At 29.4% G+C, this 22,429-nt stretch overlaps 2 protein-coding genes across 2 annotated transcripts; both read left to right on the forward strand.

Annotated features, from left to right (window-relative positions):
• Positions 1-3,038: 3,038 nt before the first annotated feature.
• LOC123225467 (alpha-L-fucosidase 1-like) lies at positions 3,039-6,171 on the forward strand. The gene is made up of 3 exons (XM_044649417.1): positions 3,039-3,765; positions 3,854-4,093; positions 5,171-6,171. The coding sequence occupies exons 1-3, from the start codon at positions 3,224-3,226 to the stop codon at positions 5,853-5,855; spliced, it is 1,467 nt and encodes a 488-aa protein (XP_044505352.1). The 5' UTR covers positions 3,039-3,223; the 3' UTR covers positions 5,856-6,171.
• Positions 6,172-18,687: 12,516 nt separating this feature from the next.
• LOC123225468 (alpha-L-fucosidase 1-like) lies at positions 18,688-21,486 on the forward strand. The gene is made up of 3 exons (XM_044649418.1): positions 18,688-19,490; positions 19,579-19,818; positions 20,927-21,486. The coding sequence occupies exons 1-3, from the start codon at positions 18,949-18,951 to the stop codon at positions 21,420-21,422; spliced, it is 1,278 nt and encodes a 425-aa protein (XP_044505353.1). The 5' UTR covers positions 18,688-18,948; the 3' UTR covers positions 21,423-21,486.
• The last annotated feature ends 943 nt before the right edge of the window (positions 21,487-22,429 follow it).

The raw sequence follows: 22,429 nt of genomic DNA on the forward strand, positions 1-22,429 counted from the left end.
TTACCATCTCTATATTCTTTGTTATCCATTATGTTATTTCGATGGTAAAAGATAATAATAATTTTTTATTATCTCATAAATCCAACAAAATTACATAAATATAAAAATTAAATTAGACTCCACCAAAAAGAATTGTCTTTTTTCTGTTGACATAATGGAACATAATTACTAAGCATTTTCTCCCTAAGTACATTTATGGAGGCATTCTTTATTTTAAATCGGCCAAAGGATTTATTCTCACCCAAAGAATTTTTTTCTTAAATTCTTACTCTTTAATTTTGAAAAATCCATTTATCTATTAATGGATAGTTAAATATGATAGTTTTAAGAACAAAATCATTATTTTATCTATAATATTAAAAATAAACTAAAATTTTATCCTTTTTTTTCTTAAATTCTAAAACTTAATAATTTTTCCCTATGTTAAGTTTTAAAAAATAATATTTTTTTCTTAGGATTTAGTTTTCAATTTCCAATGAAATTCTCGATGCCATCGCCAACAGCCTCTCATTCTCGAAGCTTCTTCTTTCTTCGGCAGTGTCTCTCTTGGTATTTCTCCCTCTTTCGAGATGAAAAACTCTGTCGTGAAGATAAAACTCTTCATCTTCCTCGATGAAGACAAGGGATCTTGTCTATGGATGGATAAATAAATTTTTTAAAGTTAAATAATGAGAATTTGGAAAAACGGGATATTTTGAATGAGACTAAGTCCTTTGGCCTTTTAAATCTTAAATTTTACTCAATTTTTTTTTCATTTTTTATTGGTATTTCTTTTTTGAGATAATATCACTGATTTGACGCAAAATAATATATTTTATTAATATCACTTATTCGCAGTACAACAATGTCTTTAAATAATCTAATAGTGTTAAAGATTGAGTGGTAAAAGAAGATTTCATGTCTTTCGATCTCCTTGGAAAATGCTGTATTGTGATCCATTCAGAAAAGGGTGCAAATCGAGTCATTAATTTGTAACCTTTATTTTTGTAATTTGTTTTATTTTTTTTATAAAATAGAAAGGTCACAAAATATTATTCTTTTTATTAATAATATTATATATACTTATTTAAAATATATAAATAGATATACACTTATATGTGTTATTATGTGATTGAATATTATTTTAATTTTATTTTAAAATCACTCGATCATATAATGACACACATAAAATATGTATTATTTATGTATTTAAAAAATATATATATAGTTTTATCATTCTTTTATTAACTATGGGATTAACATTTTCTCACCCTAGTTTTGGTCGTAAAGTAATTTTTCATAGATTCAATATAAATCTTATTTTTTCATCCAAAATCTATCTTTATTGGTAAAAAAGTTATTGATTATCGTTAACTATCTTACTTTTATAAAATTGTCATAGTATCCCAACTTTTCTTCTCAATTTTTTTTCCTTTTTCGTGGTTCTTATTTGCTTTTTTCAAAATCTCGTGACAACTTGATCTGGCCAACAACATAAGATGCAAATTTTGACATCTATGAATCCTTTTTGAATCTCAAAAATGGAGTTAGCAAAATGAGCTTTGATATTATTGACAGTGGTAGACATAAAAGATACAATATAAAGGGGTTAAAATTGAATAAAAATAAAAATATTATATATCAATTAAAAATATGAAATTTTATAGATTATTTTAAGAGTTTAAATATATTAACTTAGTAATTTTTCAAACTTAAAGGGATATTAAACATTTATTTTTTATACCCAAAGAGAAGTAATTCATTTTTTTTAAATCCAATGAGGATTAGAAAGTAAAATGACAATCCTACCCTCCTATTTTTTATGAAAAGCTTTCAATTAGGAAATAGTGTTTTCAAACTAAATTACTCTTATTATTATTATTATTATTGGATATCGGTCTTGTTGGTTCAAAGTCAACAAAAATGTTATCCCTTGTGAATATGTATAGACTGAAGATTTTCCGTAACTTTTTCAATAAGATTTTCGAGATATATATACACATTAAATTTTGATATTTTCCTTTTAGAATTACATTCGTCATGGAGTTATCCAATTAGTTTTAAATTTAAATCATTTACTGGTATAGTACGCTTAATTTGGGTAATATTTTATTATTAAAAATAAAAAATTATCTTAAATATGTATTATCAAAAAAATTATTAGATATAAATTATTACTATATTTTATAAAATTTAGTAAAAATAATAAAATAATCTTAAAATATTATTTTACTTAAATACTATTTGGTATAATTATTCTAAAATATTTTTTTATGTTACTCATTATATTAATTAAAAATAAAATCATTTTTGTCTTAAAATATTAATAAGTAAGAAAATAAAGTGATAATCAGATTACTGTTTATATTACCAATTATATCACTATTAATAATAAAATATTATTGAAATATTTTATTATTTAACAAATTAAAGTAATATCAATAATAAAAAATATATTACTAAAGTAATTTTTTAAGCCTGGTAGCAAATACGCCCTTAATGCAAAGAATCAGAAAGATGTAAAAGGATCCTACTTTTACATGAACTTCTAAACCTCCAAATATATGTTAATAAAGAAAGATTTATGTAATTCAGAGTTTGTAGCCATTTTAAAATGGATTGACAGAAAGAAATTCCTAAATTAAATAATCATCAACCAATGCTTCATTTTGAATCCATATCATCAAAAGATTGGGCAAAATAACTTACCATCCATCTATAACTTCCTTGTAATACAAGTATTATACTTTATTCATCAATATATAACTATAAAATCAAACCATATGTTAAAACAAATCAGGCTAACTTATATATATAATTTAAGATGACAATTTGCAATTGGGTAATTTGATTATTTATTTTTTCTCTTGTTTTATAATTATTTTATCAGATATTATCATATCAGATTGTATAAATAAGTTTGTATAATTTATTTGTAGAGGTAGCTGTACTAAAAAAATGATTACATCTTCCATTCTTCCTCAAGATCAAGTTAACCTAGAAATATGAAATAGCCACATGTGAATGATAGCATAAGAAGAAAAGAAACAGAAGACCACCATAACAGACAAAAGAATGAAAGCAAATTCCAATCAAAAGCTTGGTTACACTCAGCTTCTTCTTTCTCCTTTGGCTCTGGTTCATCATACAACCCATCTCCACAAAGCTAGTTTTCTTTCACTAATTGCTTCTGTATAGAGAGACAGAGAATCAGCGAGCAAAGAGAGACGATAATCGGGTGATCATGACTAAGTTACTGTATTTTTTACTCACCATAACGTTGTTTCAGCAATTAGGATATGTTATTTCTCGACGAGAGCAAGTTATAACACCACCATTGCCTGTGTTGCCACTGCCATCTTATTCTCAACTAAAATGGCAACAAAGAGAGCTCATAATGTTCGTCCACTTTGGAGTCAACACATTCACCGACTCTGAATGGGGCACTGGGAAAGAAAACCCAGCTATATTTAACCCAGTTGGGTTTGATGCGAACCAGTGGATCAGTGCAGCCATGGACGCAGGAGTTTCTCTTGTCATACTAACGGCAAAACACCATGATGGATTTTGCTTGTGGCCTTCAAAATACACTGACCATTCTGTCAAACTTAGTCCCTGGAAAAATGGAACTGGTGACGTGGTGGAAGAGTTCGTAAATGCTGCTAAAGCTCGTGGAGTCGATGTGGGATTGTATTTATCTCCATGGGATAGCCATGATCAGAGATATGGCAATGATTTACAGTATAACGAATACTACTTAGCTCAACTGCAAGAGCTACTCGCCAGGTTGCTCCTTTTTTCTTTACTTTCTGAAAAATAAACAAAAGCTTGAAGAAAGTTGATTGTTTCATCCATTTCATTTGATTATTGTTAGATATGGAAACTTAAGAGAGATTTGGTTCGATGGAGCCAAGGGTTCAAATGCACCAAACATGTCATATTATTTTTCAGAGTGGTTCGCCATGGCGAAGGAGTTGCAGAGCTCCATTAACATATTTTCTGATGCGGGTCCGGATGTTAGATGGGTTGGTAATGAAAACGGGTCTGCTGGAAGCACTTGCTGGTCGACCATCAATCGCACCTCTCTTTCAATCGGAAATGGAAGCATTGTTGAGTGAGTATTTTTGATTAATTTAAGTCATGCAAATTGATTTCTTTTGAACCTTCTGAAATGAGCTGTCTGCAATTATAGCCTAGTTTTTCTCCATTAATTATTATGTTCGGTGGAAATTGGTTACTTGTTAGCTTTTCATCCTTAATTTCTTCTCTCATCTTACATTAGAGGTTACAATTCAGCTCGTGAAACTGATATTTCGTCTGCCTCTCCCGGACGAATAGGAACAGGGATAATCCCTTTTTGGTTACAATTCAGCACGTGAAACTGATATTCGGTCTGCCTCTCCCGGACGAATAGGAACAGGGATAATCCTTTTTCGTTTATTACTTTAATCCTTATATATTAAATTTTTTTAAAATATTTAAATTATTACAAATATATTATGATATTTAATAAATATTTTATTATTATTTTAATAAAAATGAGGGGAAATTGTAAACAAAAAAAAATTGACAATAACAAAAGAATAATAAAATATTCTGTCATTATAAATACTATTTATAAGATTTTAAAGATTAATTATTTATACTCTTATTAATAGTTAATAGATTTATAAATTTAATAAAAGGAAAATAATTATTAATAGTTTTAATAACGACTCATTATAATTTTTTTGTTAAAAATATTTTTATCATTAATACTTTTAATAGAAGAAACTATAAAATAGGCGACGATAAGAGTTTTTTCGTCGTTACAATTTTTTAATGTCAAGAAATAAGGTTTTAATAACTATTTTTTTCTTATTTAAATCATAAATTTATTTATTTTTTAACAATATTATAAATAATTGATTGATGAAATTATGAAAATAATATTTATAATAATCATATATTTATCTGTTCATTAATTTACTTTCGTTATTGCCATTTTTTTTAACTGAAAAATTCTTTCTACAAAGGTGGAAAGAGAAGAAGATTGGTATAGGGATAGGGAAAAATTTTCCCTGTGAAAATAGACATAGGGATTAAGGTATGCGGCGATACCAAACCTATTGCCATCTCTAGCTCACATGTGTAACAAGCGCTTGCATTTTGGGACTATTGATTGGTAAAATTTGTGTTTCTATTTTTGTAGTTATTTAAACACTGGTGATCCAGAAGGGACAAACTGGTTGCCGGCTGAATGCGATGTTTCAATCAGAACTGGATGGTTTTGGCATATATCAGAATCACCAAAGAAGCTAAGTAATCTACTTGAAATATACTATAATTCAGTGGGGCGAAACTGCGTGATGCTGCTTAATGTGCCTCCTAACTCAACCGGGCTAATCTCTGACATTGACGTGCAAAGATTGAGGGAATTCAGAAAGGCCATTGACACAATATTTTCAGAAAATTTAGCTGACAAATGCACCATTGAAGCCAGCAGCCAAAGGGGAGGCAAAGACGGCGGTTTTGGCCCAGAAAATGCACTAGACACCGACCATTTATGGACATACTGGGCTCCAGGAGATGACAAAAATGAAGGGCACTGGATTCAAATCAATGCTCAAGATCAAAAGGGGTTGAAATTTAATGTGATCAGAATTCAAGAAGCGATTGGGCTTGGTCAGAGGATCAAAGAACATGTAGTTTACGTTGATGGCAAACTGGTGGCAAAAGGGAGCACAGTTGGGTACAAGAAACTCCACAGGCTTGAAAATGGAGTGGAATATGGCCATGTTGTGAAGATAAAAGTCACGAAATCTAGGGCACCGCCTTTAATTTCTTCAATCGGTTTGCATTTTGACCCTTATTGGCACCCAAATGATGGGCAGTGACCTGAATTACGGCCTTTTCCATTTGTTTTGCATGTGTTTGGGGGCCATGCCCACGCTCTTCTGTTTAATCTCTTTTGTCTTATGTCAACAAAGTGTAAAGCCATTGTAATGTAGCCAAGGTCACACAAAGCCAAAAAGGAATAAAAGAATATGAGTCTCCAGTATTTCAGCTTGTGGGGTGGGGTAGTTTCTTTTTATTTTTCTTCCCCGTGAATTTTCTGTTCATCCTTGTATGACTATCTCTCTCCTAAAAAATTAAAAAGACAAACAGAAAAATCATCAATGATTTAGAGTTTGAAAAGATTGTTATTTATTATACATCCTATCAATTCTTTATGAATCAAATTTTGAATGTACAATAAGATATTTATATAATATATTACCATGATTAAATAAATTTTTATTTTTTTAATTAAAAATCACTTAATAATATTATGATATATCATCTTAATATTTAATTAGATACACAAAATTAATGCACATAATTTTATCTTCCAATTTTTTTAATATATTTTGAGGCTTGTATCTTTCTTGTACATATGGTAAGATATTTATACGTTAAGGGGTCATTTGGTTCTATTTAATAAAGATTATCTAAATTTTAGTTTAATTTTAAAAATATATTTATAATAAATAAAAAATTTAAAGATAAAATCGTTATTTAACCTCTTAAACCTTAAAATATTAAAAATTTATATTATTTTCTCTATTTAATTTAAAAAACTAACAATTTTTTTTTCTGATTAAACTTTGAAAACTGAAATTAAATTAAAATGACGTCGTTTTAATAACGAAAAACAAATCAAACTGAATTTGATCGAGTTTGAGCTTAGTTTTTATGAGCTCGAATTTGAGCTCAACTATATATAAACCGAACCAAGCTAAAGCTTGATTCAGTTCGAATCCAGCCCTAATGAGCTGATTTATTTATGGTGATTGCGAATACTGGTAGGTTCAAGTTATGTCATGTTAGTTGTGTCTGAAATTGAAATGAAAATCTTCGTTATCAAAATTAATAATTTGGTCACCTTCGCTTTCTCTACATAAAAGATTTTTCTTGAAATTATTTTGGGTGTAAATCCTATAAATGAAAAGAATAATACTATTATATATAATTGAATAAATAGTTAATGTATTATTATATAATTAAATATTATTTTATTTTTAATTTAAAATTAATAAATTAAATAAGTTAACATAATTAAGATTAATGAATAACATAATTAAAATCATATATGGCATGATAAAGATAATAATTTAATAACATTCATGCGTTCTTCAAAATTAGTGTTTAAATTAATTTTTCCTCTCATGCACCTGTCAAAAGACATTAATATTAAGGTCAAACGACTTTTTCTATCCAAATATTAGTGTTTTTTCAAATTTTTATTCATTAACTTTGAAAAACTTAAATATCCACTCTCTGATAATTTTTGTAATCAGTATTAAAGGTAAAATTATCATTTAATAAAGATATTTAAAAAAACTAAAAATGTAATCACATTCTCCCTTTAGGTTTAAAATTTTAACAATTTTCTTCTTCTACCCAAGGTTTAAAAAAATATCATTTTTCCCAAGGGTTTCGATGACAATTCTCTGACGATAATCTCTTCTTCGACTGTTAGTGTTTTCTCTCTCTCTCAGTTTTTCTCTCCCTCTCGACCATCAGTAATGTTTTTAGATATGGACAACTATGGTATCATTAATTGCATGACTACTTGTTCGATTTGCAATGTGTAAACATCTTAGAGTACAACTCTTACATATTTTGTAAGAAACAAGCCTGATTTCACAGCAAAAAATGAGCAGAAAATTGTCAATATTTCTACAAGCGTTAGGGTGGGAAACTTCGTTCTAACCAATACGAAATAAAGTTTATTGGCTTTTCTCATTTGAAATGACAATTCAATCAATTTTTCGCTTGAGTGGGTTGGTCGTTCTTACATAATTTACAGCAAGATAACACCAAAAATCATTAAAATGTGCCGATCTATCTATCGAAAGGAAGGAGCAATAAAAATTTCCCTTTATTAGTAGTAGTTCACATGCTGAGGGAATATTTTCAATTTCCGACCTTTGTTCGGCTACACATAGAAAACGATATTCCTCTTTCAAAAACTCTCCACCGCACAATTATTAGAAGCGATAGTTGTATTATAATCATAAATGGATTAATGAGATGCATTAATTATTACCATAATTAATCTTGACATCAAGTGAAATAAGTTACCTAGTATGAGTAGTAAGTAGGGCAAGATAAAATTGACATTTAAAAAAGTATATAAATAAATTAAAATATTACTTTATTTTCTCTTTTAGTTTAAAAAATTAATAATTTTTTGTATTTAAAATTTTAAAAACTCATTTTTTCTCTCTAAGATTGATATTTTCCTTCTTTTTTCTCTGATGCCCTTTCTAGCTAACAACCGACATTCTTTTTCTGTCGTAGACAATGACCTTCTTTCACCAGTGTTCTTTGTCACTCTTGACAACATATGATAGAGAAATTGGTCTCAATATTGGGCTTCTTGTTCATTCATCTGTCGGTCTCAATTGATTCGATCCCAGAGAATCTTTCACCTTCATATTAAAAATTGATTAAAATCGAAGAAGAAGGTCATCATTCAAATCAAAGAAGAAGAATAAGTGTTGACGTGCGCAATTTCACCGAGCATGAGCTCAACCATTAAAGAAGAGAATTGGGTTAAAGTCGACTCAATCTCAAGTAGAGAGGAAAGCCAAAGACAGAGTATGTTGGCTACAAAGAGAGATCAACAGTCTATAGAGAAGAGGCAACTGGAAAGGTTGCAAAAATATGGGGTGGAAACTGTGAAAGGGAAAAATATGTGAGGGTGAGCTGTAATTTGCCAAATGGTAAAGAGAAATCCTAAAATTTCTAAATAATATTTTTAACCTGATAATAACAATACACCAAACGATAAATATTTCTACTGTCTAACAAATAGATAAATATTTAACAATACACCAGGCCTTCTAGAAATCAATAATGACTCATTGAGAGGAGTGGTGTTACTTAATGGTAATGGAGATTCTCCTCGTCCTTTTTCTTTTTTCATGTATATCCTTTACTCTCCAGTCCTTACCATTCAATAAAGGCCACGCATTTAAGACATGCATTTCCACGTTACCATGTCTTCCCCTTATCTGGATTGGAACTTGGGAATTCACAATTGCAAATCTGCCACTTTCGAGTCCCTTGATTTTGTGATCGTGTCACCCGACATGCACGACACATCATATTTAGTTACCCTAAATAAAAAATAAATAAAATGATCAAAATCAAGGGGATTTATACAAAACTTACTGTAACTGCAGGATCAAAATTCATTTTTCGAAATTGAAAATTCTTATGATTGACCACACTTCTGGCTATATTTGTGCCACCTTTTATCTGGTAGTAAGTTTCTCTTTGGTCCAATAATCGCCACAAGTTCTGTTAAAGAAGGCCAAAATACTATTCCCACCCAAGGTTTTGTCTACTGTTAGTGATACACACTGGCTTTTGAAAATCAAAAATCTATCTGTTATCCAATTTGTTAAGATTTTTTGTTAATTATAAAGATAAAAAATGTCATTTAATTAGTAATATTAAAAACATAAAATTTTAATCCATTTTCTCATTTTACTTTTGAAAACTAACAATTTTTCTCTAAAATTAGTTTTAAAAACTTACTTTTTCTCCTCTTTTTAGGGTTTTATTATTTTACCAATAATAGTCACCTCTCTTAAATTTCAAAACATTTCAATCCATGACAATGTTTGTTTCATTGTCACCCAAGACAATGTTTGTTCTTTCTGCAACCTAAGACAAATAAAGACCAACGACCTCATCACTTATGACACCGCACATAACCTTTCAGATTCAATATGGTTTTCAAACTGATGTAGCAGCTTCAATCTGCAAAATTGTACATGACTATTCTCTGTTTCAAAACCATCATGATTTTATCACAACAGAGTTTCACTGATTGAACTTTTAACCTAAACAATAGCTTACCGACGCATTGGCTTTGATGGTCATCTTGGATCATCACCTTGTCTAGGAGATATTATGGGTTCGGTCCACTACCAAGGGCTAATATATTGCATTCGAAAAAGCATTTCAACAACTCCAATCCCTCCATCACAGTGAAGATCCCAACAAAATGTCTCACAAAAAGGATCACAATTGTAAATTTGAAAGCCACGTTCGATGCCGATGGCAAAACATCCATAGTCCTGGTTGAAGGGGAGGTGAAGGAGGGATGATGGTAGTGGAGATGTAGCTGAGGTGGATTTGCTTGGAGAAGAAATAGAGCTGTGAAAATTGTTGTTGTTCTTAGGAATACTAGGAGAAAAAGGTCGGATTGGCCCTGAGACATTGAAAAAGAATCAAGATTAAGGAGCTAGTCATCAGAAGGGATGAGATCATAATTAGGATTAGGGTTAGAATTGCTATCAACATTAACGAAGAAAAGGTAAGTTTTTAAAACTAAGTTTAGGGCAAATTATCGATTTTTAAAAAGGGAGAAATTTTTATTTTTTTTAATATTATTGATTGAATGACGTTTTTACTCTTATAACTATTAGAAAATCTTAATAAAATTAAATAAGAAATAAGTATTTAAATTTTTAAAAGTTAATACGTGTCATTTTGACAATAATCTAAACCTTTATGGAAATAAGTGTTTAGGCCGTTTAAGAGTTTAAGAATTGTGGGCCTGAAGTTGTGTTGGAAAATGGGTTTGCTAGTCTTCTTTAATGGTGGGTCTGTATTTTGTGATGTAGAAGAGCATTGGGATGAGTGGATGGTAAGGATTCTATTTTATAAATTGCATTTGCTAATATATTAGGCTTAAAATAATTAAAGCTTTGGTGATGTTTGTTTTATCCATATAATTATATAAATTACATGATTATAGCAGAGGAGCGATTAAAATGTGACCAGTTGTGGCATGATATCCTTGATTATTACTTATGGTCTAATTTTTATGTACAGAATATATTGTACAATCAAGAGTTTAGGTGTACATATTATTTACGATCAATATTATGTATACACATTTTTTAGTATACAATAAAATATATAAATGATGTATTATTATGTAATTAACTGTGTTTAAATTAAGAATAAAATAATACTGAATTTCATACTCTAATCTCATTCTCTTGTTACAGCTCATCTAAATTGCAGCCCAAATCCCATTCCAGCCCAATCAACTCTAACCCATTATTACTCTAGCCCAATCCCATTTCAGCCCATCATTGTTCCAGTTTTTTGTTAATATAGCCCCATCCCCTCTTCTAAGCCCAATTCTGTTCCACCCCATTCTTATATTCTTATATTCTTATTATATTTATGTTCCAATTTTATTTATATTTTTATTAGATCTGGAAGAAGAGCAAGAACACATTCCCATTCCATGGACCTTTCCCCTCCATTTTTCTTTTCCGTTTCCTATTCCTTTTCTTTTTCCTATTCCCACTGCCATTCCAATTTCCTTTAGATTCCCACTCCCATTCCCTTTCCTTTTCCCATTCTAATTCTCTTTCCTATTCCCATTCCCATTTCCTTTCCCTTTCCCAATCTCAATCCCATTCCCTTTCCACGTGGCCTAGCACATGAAAATTGGTGGGGAAACAACGAGCTCCTTTTTGCACAAATTCGCACCATCCAATCTCTTATGTGTTAAGGTAAATAACCCTATTGATGACCCCAAAACTAACAACCCTAACCCTCTGAATTCAGGTTTTTCAAAAATCCCTTGTTTTGGTGAGCTATAACACATGTACTGCAAGGATAGGGAAATGATTAACTCTTGTGACGGTCCTTAAAACCCATGCCCAAAATCTCTTTGAATCAACTTTTTTTTAAAAAACAAACCCCGATTTTTGTCATTTTTATGAACTATAGCATACAACCCCCAAAGACGAGGGAACGACTGACTTCTTTTAAGCCTAGATTTGTACCTTCCACCCTTCGCACATCAAGATATATATAATATCCCTCCCTAGAAGTACTATTTATCAAAGGAGAAATGTTACAAATTAATATTCGGAGCGTCTATTTTTTTTTTTTTATCTTTTAAAATACTTCAACATGAACGCATCACTAAAAGTGTTTAGAAATTATTTTAAGAAAACTGAAAATCTAGAAGCAAACAAAAGTGTATATACTCATATGAAAACTCATCTGAAAGCATCCGAATACGTGAAGTAATCATATACAACTATACCATCATCTCAAAAAGGTCAAAAGTCGATAAGAACATGTCACTTTATGCATGTAATATAAACCAGAGATAACCTGCTCCAATCGGATCTACCTACGCTAACCTGACCTTGCCTCGCAACATGCCACTTTATGCATGTAATATAAACCAGAGATAACCTGTTCCAGTCGGATCTACCTACGCTGACCTGACCTTGCCTCGCAGCTACCTCGATCACCTGTACTTGCAATCATGAAAGAAAAGGAAGTGAGTGATAAAAACACTCAGTAAGGGGAAAGAATTAAGTAAACTATTTTCTTTCCTGTTCTAACTCACTCTCGGGACTCAACCTCACTCATAACCCCCATAAGAAATCGAGGGGATAATCTAGTTCATCTTTACTATTTGGGTCATACTTTGTCCTATTTGGTGTCTATTTGATACTTTCTGGAAGCTGACTATAGAGATTTGACACTTTTCTAAGCTTGAGCTCTCTTCCTTTCTCTCACTACACCATTTCTGAATCTGAATTTGAATTGAGCTCTACTACGAGCATGTTTTACTGCGAGCGGACCCTACTGTGGGTCTATGTCCTACTATGGACGTGCCCTACTACAGGCAGTGTAGTGTAAAGTGCCCCCCATAGTTCATAGCATGCATGCAGGCCTTATATCTTATTAATTTTACTTCCATCTAAATCTATTCATAACTCACCAGACCATACTCCTGGGACAACCCCTGAATCTTGAGCCCCAAATTTCTTTTCTTGCTTTTCTTTCTTTTCTTCTTCTTTTCTTTTTCTTTCCTTTCCTTTCCTCTCTTTTCTTTCTTTTCCTTTCCAAAACTGTGAAATACTGTTCACAACCATGTTCATTTGACAGAGCAACCTTCTTTTTCATACAATTTCACAATCCAAACGGTTTCTAATTTATACAAGCTATATATCATTGAAAAGAAGATTCAAAGAGTTTTCCAACAACCTATAATAGCTCTCATAATTCATTTCAGTGGCAAAAACTATCTCCTCTGTTTATTTGGTAAAGCAGTCCTTGTGGTTCATATAATATTTAACAGTCCAAATGATCCTCAATTCATACAAGCTATATATCACTGAAAAGATAATTCAAAGAGCTTTCTAATAAGATATAATAACACTCATAACTCATTAGATAAGAAAGTCAAAATGTGGGATGAAATCAATGACAAAAACTGTTTTCACTGTTTATTTGATAAAACAGTCCTTTTGGTTCATACAATATTTAATAGTCCAAATGATCTCTAATTCATACAAACTATATATCATTGGAAAGAGGATTCAAAGAGCTTTCCAACAAGCTATAATAGCACCCATGATTCATAAGATAAGGTAGCCAAAACATGGGACGAACTTAGTGGCAAAATTGTAAATATTATCCAATTCTCTGTCATCAACAAAATCACACACATAGACACCCCAAATGGCAAAACAACATTTCTCAACTTCAAAATCATCATTTATAATATAGATCCAAGGAACCAAAAGCCTAAAACATACAATATATCAAGGATGATACCTCTTACCTTATTTCAAACCAATTTTTTACAAGTTGGCTTCCTTTTCCTTGTCTTGCTTCCTTTATCACCAAAATCACCTTAAATTAACACCAAAACATACTAACATATTTATATAACATGCATCCAATACATATATAAGCATAGGTAAAGGGAAAAGGAAGAGATCTTTTGGTTACCAAGGCTTCCAAAGTGCTTCATTTTCTTTTCTTTCCTTACTTGTCTTCCAAAACTCCTTCAAATCCGTCATTTTTCTTCAAAAAGCAAAGAAAAAGCATGAAGAAGGCTGTCTTTTCTGGAAGGGATGGGAAAATGATAGAAAAAGTGTAAAGGTTGCCTTTTTTGACTTTTCTCTCCATATATATATATATATATATCTTTATCTCTTTCTCTTTTTTTCTTTTTGTATTTATATATATATATATATATAAACACACCCATACATATATATATTCAAAATGAGAAATATCTCAAAACAGGATCAAAAGACATAATTACCCCTGAAACATACCTGAGGGTATTACAGTACATGAGCTCGCTAGTGGTCTTAGAAACCAATTTTGAAACCCCTCAAATCTATGTTTTTTTTCTTTCAAAAATCGTTTTGTTTTCATGGGTTTTAGCACACAATTTGGATAAATAAATAATGTATTATTATGTGATCAGATAATGATTTTGAATCAAAAATAAAATAATATTCAATTATACGATGATACATCATTTATTTAATTAAATTGTGTATAAAAAATGTGAACACATATTATTACTTTATGAATATATAGCTTTTTAATAAATAAATAGGTAATGAATACAATTGAAAAATAATATTATGTGTTTTCATACAATGTTTCATCTCTCATAAACCATTTTTTTAATGTACTCTAGATGAATTCTGCAAGTATAATGATTGAAAACCCTATAAGTGTGACATGTCAATTTATTGAATGACTTGACAATATTAGTTGTCATGACAACAATATTTATAATGCTCATTTGGGATATAATTAAGACCATAACTATAATACCAAGATGTTAATATGAAACAACTATTAAATTTTATGTATGTCACTCACCAAAAACTAATAGATAAATTTGATTTTTACTATCTTTGGCTGCAACAAAGGATGTCCATAGATACTTGCCCATTAAGTAGACATTATCCACAAAAATTAAAGGACATATGTGATTAGGGCTGGACTCGAACTGAGCCCATTCTAACTTAAGCTCGAGTTCGGTTTGAACAAACCAACCCTATAAAAGCTCGGTCGATCTCGAGCTCTACTCACCAAAATTTTCAATTAAAAAGTTTAATACAAAACGACGTCGTTTTGATCAATATGTATTAAAACAACGTCGTTTTAATAACAAAATAGTTAAAAATTCAGTTTGAAACAAGTCGAGCCGAATTCAAGTCGAGTTTGAGCTTGGTTTCCATGAGCTCGAGCTCGAACTCGAGCTCTGTTATATATCAGCTCGATTTGAATCCAACCTTAGATGTAATCCTTAAATGCTCTTTTGATACAACCAAAGACATGGAAAAATATTTAAAATGATTGTATACATTTGTCTAAATTTGTGTAACAATCCCTAATTTATGGAGTTGTAAATTATAATAATATGTATTAAAACAATGTCGTTTTAATAACAAAATAGTTAAAAACTCGAGCTCGAAACAAGTTAAGCCGAATTCAAGCCGAGTGTGAGCTTGGTTTCCACGAGTTCGAGCTCGAACTCGAGCTCTGTTATATATCAGCTCGGTTTGAATCAACCCCAGATGTAATCCTTAAATGCTCTTTTGAAACAACCAAAGACATGGAAAAATATTTAAAATGATTGTATACATTTGTCTAAATTTGTGTAACAATCCCTAGTTTATGGAGTTGTAAATTATAATAAAATATGAGTAATAGCATAAAAGAGTTCTAACGTGAACCTCTCTATGCATCTAAACCCAAACCTAACTCAAATTTTTTTGTGTTATGTCATGTTAAATTAATAGATTGTATTTATTATTATCAAGAAATCCCCTCTTTATTCGAAGGGTGATGAGCCAAAGACTTGAAGGTTTGGATTACCATCTCTATATTTCTTGTTATCCATTATGTTATTTCGATGGTAAAAGATAATAATAATTTTTTATTATCTTATAAATCCAACAATATTACGTAAATATAAAAATTAAATTAGACTCCAGCAAAAAGAATTCTGTCTTTTTTTTGTTGACATAATGGAACATAATTACTAAGCATTTTCTCCCTAAGTACATTTATGGAGGCATTCTCTATTTTAAATCGGCCAAAGGATTTATTCTCACCCAAAGAATTTTTTTCTTAAATTCTCACTCTTTAATTTTGAAAAATCCATTTATCTATTATGAATAGTTAAATATAATAATTTTAATAACAAAATCATCATTTTATCTATAATATTAAAAATAAACTAAAACTTTATCCTTTTTTTTTCTTGAACTCTAAAACTTAATAATTTTCCCCTATTTCAAGTTTTAAAAAATAATATGTTTTTCTTAAGATTTAGTTTTCAATTTCCAATGAAATTCTCAACGCCATCGCCAGCAGCCTCTCATTCTCGAAGCTTCTTCTTTCTCCAGTGGTGTCTCTCTTGGTATTTCTTCCTTTTTCGAGATGAAAAGCTTTGTCGTAAAGATGAAGGTCTTCATCTTTTTCGACAAAGACAAGAGATCTCGTCTATGGATGGGTAAATAAATTTTTTTAAGTTAAATAATGAAAATTTGAGAAAACGGAATACTTTGAGTGAGACTAAATCCTTTGGCCTTTTAAATATTAAATTTTACTCAATTTTTTTTCATTTTTTATTGGTATTTCTCTTTTGAGATAATATCACTGATTTGACGCAAAATAATATATTTTATTAATATCACTTATTCGCAGTACAACAGTGTCTTTAAATAATCTAATAGTGTTAAAGATTGAGTGGTGAAATAAGATTTCATGTCTTTCGATCTCCTTGGAAAATGCTGTATTGTGATCCATTCAGAAAAGGGTGCAAATCGAGTCATTAATTTGTAACCTTTATTTTTATAATTTGTTTTATTTTTTATAAAATAGAAAGGTCACAAAATATTATTCCTTTTATGAATAATATTATGTATATTTATTTAAAATATATAAATAGATATACACTTATATGTGTTATTATGTGATTGAATATTATTTTAATTTTATTTTAAAATCATTCAATCATATAATAACACACATAAAATATATATTATTTATGTATTTAAAATATATATACATAGTTTTATTATTTTTTTATTAACTACGGGATTTACATTTTCTCACCCTAGTTTTGGCCGTAAAGTAATTTTTCATAGATTTAATATAAATCTTATTTTTTCATCCGAAATCTATCTTTATTGGTAAAAAAGTTCTTGATAGCATGTTAGATAATTAAAATCATTATATTATCGTTAACTATCTTACTTTTATAAAATTGTCATATTATCCCAACTTTTCTTCTTAATTTTTTTTCCTTTTTCATGGTTCTTCTTTTCTCTCTTCAAAATCTCGTGACAACTTGATCTGGCCAACAACATAAGATGCAAGTTTTGGACATCTATGAGTCCTTTTTGAACCTCAAAAATTGAGTTAGCAAATGAGCTTTGATATTATTGACAATGGCCAACATAAAGATACAATATATAGGGGTTAAAATTGAATAAAAATAAAAATATTATATATCAATTAAAAATATGAAATTTTATAGATTATTTTAAGATTTTAAATATATTAACTTAGTAATTTTTTAGACCTAAAGGGATATTAAATGTTTATTTTTTATACCCAAAAAGAAGTAATTCATTCTTTTTAAATCCAACGAGGATTAGAAAGTAAAATGATAATCTTACCTTCCCATTTTTTATGAAAAGCATTCAATTAGGAAATAGTGTTTTCAAACAAAAAATTCTTATTATTATTATTATTGGACATCGGCCTTGTTGGTTTAAAGTCAACAAAAATGTTACCGTGTGAGGATACAAGGTGATTTCTTTACATCGTCCTTGTTAACATGTATAGACTAAAGATTCTCTGTAACTTTTTCACTAAGATATTCGAGATACATATATACATTAAATTTTGATATTTTCATTTCAAAATTACCTTCGTCATGGAGTTATCCAATTAGTTTTAAATTTACATCATTTATTTGTATAATACGTTTAATTTGAATAATATTTTATCATTAAAAATAAAAAATTATCTTAAATATGTATTATCTACAAAATTATTAGATATAAATTATTACTATATTTTATAAAATTTAGTAAAAATAATAAAATAATCTTAAAATATTATTTTACTTAAATACTATTTAGTATAATTATTCTAAAATATTTTTTTATGTTACTCATTATATTAATTAAAAAAATATTTTTGTCTTAAAATATTAATAAATAAGAAAATAAAGTAATAATCAGATTACTGTTTATGTTATTAGTTATATTACTATTAATAATAAAATATTATTGAAATATTTTATTATTTAACAAATTAAAATAATATTAATAATAAAATATATATATAACTAAAGTAATTTTTTTAAGTCTAATAGCAAATGCGCCCTTAATGCAAAAAATAAGAAAGATGTAAAAGGATCCTACTTTTACATGAACTTCTAAACCTCCAAATATATGTTAATAAAGAAAGATTTATGTAATTCAGAGTTTGCAGCCGTTTTAAAATGGATTGACAGAAAGAAATTCTTAAATTAAATAATCATCAATCAATGCTTCAAAAGATTGGGCAAAATAACTTACTTACCATCTATAACTTCCTTGCTATACAAGTATTATACTTTATTCGTTAATATATAACTATAAAATCAAACTATATGGTAAAACAACTCAGGCTAACTTATTTGTACAATTTGAGATGATAGTTTACAATTGAGTAATCTGATTATTTATTTTTTCTTTCGTTTTATAATTATTTTATCAGATATTATCATATCAGATTATATAAATAAGTTTATACAATTTATTTATAACGGTAGCTTTACTCAAAAAATGATTACATCTCCCATTCTTCCTCAAGATCAAGTTAACCTAGAAATATGAAATAGCCACACGTGAATGATAGCAAAAGAAGAACAGATAGAGAAGACCACCATAACAGACAAAAGAAGCAAAGCAAATTCCAATCAAAAGCTTGGTTACACTTAGCTTCTTCTTTCTCCTTTGGCTCTGGTTCATCATACAACCCATCTCCACAAAGCTAGTTTTCTTTCAATAATTGCTTCTGTATAGAGAGACAGAGAATCAGCGAGCAAAGAGAGACGATAATCGGGTGATCATGACTAAGTTACTGTATTTTTTACTCACCATAACGTTGTTTCAGCAATTAGAATTTGTTATTTCTCGACGAGAGCAGGTTATAACACCACCATTGCCCGTGTTGCCACTGCCATCTTATTCTCAAATAAAATGGCAACAAAGAGAGCTCATAATGTTCGTCCACTTTGGAGTCAACACATTCACCGACTCTGAATGGGGCACTGGGAAAGAAAACCCTGCTATATTTAACCCAGTTGGGTTTGATGCGAACCAGTGGATCAGTGCAGCCACGGACGCAGGAGTTTCTCTTGTCATACTAACCGCAAAACACCATGATGGATTTTGCTTGTGGCCTTCAAAATACACTGACCATTCTGTCAAACTTAGTCCCTGGAAAAATGGAACTGGTGACGTGGTGGAAGAGTTTGTAAATGCTGCTAAAGCTCGTGGAGTCGATGTGGGATTGTGTTTATCACCATGGGATCGCCATGATCAGAGATATGGCAATGATTTACAGTATAACGAATACTACTTAGCTCAACTGCAAGAGCTACTCGCCAGGTTGCTCCTTTTTTCTTTGCTTTCTGAAAAATAAACAAAAGCTTGAAGAAAGTTGATTGTTTCATCCATTTCATTTGATTATTGTTAGATATGGAAACTTAAGAGAGATTTGGTTCGATGGAGCCAAGGGTTCAAATGCACCAAACATGTCATATTATTTTTCAGAGTGGTTCGCCATGGCGAAGGAGTTGCAGAGCTCCATTAACATATTTTCTGATGCGGGTCCGGATGTTAGATGGGTTGGTAATGAAAACGGGTCTGCTGGAAGCACTTGCTGGTCGACCATCAATCGCACCTCTCTTTCAGTCGGGAATGGAAGCATTGCTGAGTGAGTATTTTTGATTAATTTAAGTCATGCAAATTGATTTCTTTTGAACCTTCTGAAATGAGCTGTCTGCAATTATAGCCTAGTTTTTCTCCATTAATTATTATGTTCGGTGGAAATTGGTTACTTGTTAGCTTTTCATCCTTGAATTTCTTCTCTCATCTTACATTAGAGGTTACAATTCAGCTCGTGAAACTGATATTTCGTCTGCCTCTCCCAGACGAATAGGAACAGGGATAACCCCTTTTTGGTTACAATTCAGCACGTGAAACTGATATTCGGTCTGCCTCTCCCGGACGAATAGGAACAGGGATAATCCTTTTTCGTCTATTACTTTCATCCTTTAAACTCTTATATGTTAAATTATTTTAAAAATTTTAAATTATTATAAATATATTATAATATTTAATAAGTATTTTATTATTATTTTAATAAAAATGAGAGAAAAGTGTAAGACTAAACAAAAAAAATTGACAACAACAAAAGAATAATAAAATATTTCATTATTATAAATATTATTTATAAGATTTTAGAGACTAATTATTTATGCTCTCGTTAACAATTAATAAATTTAATAAAGAGAAAATAGTTATTAATAGTTTTAATAACAAGTCATTATAGTTTTTTCATTAAAAATATTTTTATCATTAATACTTTTAATAGGAGAATCTATAAAATAGGCGGCAACAAGAATTTTCTCATTGTTACAACTTTTTAATATCAAGAAATAAGGTTTTAATAACTATTTTTTCCTTATTTAAATCAGAAATTTATTTATTTTTTAACAATAATTGATTGATAAAATTATGAAAATAGTGTTTATAATAATCATATATTTATCGGTTCATTAATTTACTTTCGTTATTGTCATTTTTTTTAATTGAAAATTCTTTCTACAAAGGTGGAAAGAGAAGAAGACAGAAATTTTCTCTATAAAGAGAGGACAGAGATTTCCTATCATTCCTGTATAGGGATTGGTGTGGGGATAGGAATGATAGGGATTTAGGTATGCGGCGATACCAAACCCATTGCCATCTCTAGCTCACATGTGTAACAAGTGCTTGCATTTTGGGACTATTGATTGGTAAAATTTGTGTTTCTATTTTTGTAGTTATTTAAGCACTGGTGATCCAGAAGGGACAGACTGGTTGCCGGCTGAATGCGATGTTTCAATCAGAACTGGATGGTTTTGGCATATATCAGAATCACCAAAGAAGCTAAGTAATCTACTTGAAATATACTATAATTCAGTGGGGCGAAACTGCGTGATGCTGCTTAATGTGCCTCCTAATTCAACCGGGCTAATCTCTGACATTGACGTTCAAAGATTGAGGGAATTCAGAAAGGCCATTGACACAATATTTTCAGAAAATTTAGCTGACAAATGCACCGTTGAAGCCAGCAGCCAAAGGGAAGGCAAAGACGGCGGTTTTGGCCCAGAAAATGCACTAGACACCGACCATTTATGGACATACTGGGCTCCAGGAGATGACAAAAATGAAGAGCACTGGATTCAAATCAATGCTCAAGATCAAAAGGGGTTGAAATTTAATGTGATCAGAGTATTGATTAAAATTACATGTTATTTGTTGCTAAGAAGGATCTAGTGTGTTTTCTCTCCTTTCTTTTGTAGAATTTTTGCTATTAATAGGATAAAGATGTATGGTTACATGTAAGCTCGTTATATTATTTGTATATTTAATTATGTATTTAAAATTATAATAAAACTATATACATCTATTTTAAGTATATAAATATATATATATATTTATATGTGTCATTATTTAATTAGATAACTTTGAATTAAAAATAAAATAATATTTAATCATATAATAATACATATACATATATAGATATAGATATTTATATTACGGAAAATAAAAGTTCTAATTGACAATAGCTTCATCTTCTCCTCTATCCTCATCTAATGGAAGGCTTAACATGTTAAAGTTGCCTTAAACTTATTTAAGATTTGGCGTACATATACATGTGTAGCACATTAGATTCTTTCTTTGTCTGCGTCAAATTATAAAAATCTAATTTAAAAAGGCATTTAATTTAAATAATATTTTATTATCAAAATAAAAAGATTACTTTAAAGATAGATTATTTAAAAGAATATTAGAGATAAATAAATATTATATTTGATAAAATTTGATAAGTATAAATAATTATTGTATTTAGTTAAAGATAATAAAAGAATACTAATAAATTATTTTATCTAAACATCATGAATATAATCATTTTTAAATATTTTTTATATTTTTTATTATATTAATTAAAAATAAATTTATTTTTATCTCAAAAAATTAATAAATAATAATATAATTATAATAAAGTTAAGATTACCTTGATAATCTTTTAATACCTAAGGTGGATGTGGTAATCAGATTACCGTCTATATTATCTATCACGTCAGTATTAATAATAGAAGATTACCGTAATATTATATTACTTATAAACCAAACAAAGTAATGTAAGTAATAAAAGATAGATTACTAAGATAAATTTTAAATCTTTGAAACCAAACGACCTCCTAAGAGTTAACAAAACTGATAAAGTATTAGAACTTATAAGATAAAACTCTAAGTTTAAGTCTATATTTTGCTTATAA

This window comes from Mangifera indica, chromosome 9 (assembly GCF_011075055.1).
Source record: "Mangifera indica cultivar Alphonso chromosome 9, CATAS_Mindica_2.1, whole genome shotgun sequence".
Lineage (NCBI taxonomy): Eukaryota > Viridiplantae > Streptophyta > Magnoliopsida > Sapindales > Anacardiaceae > Mangifera > Mangifera indica.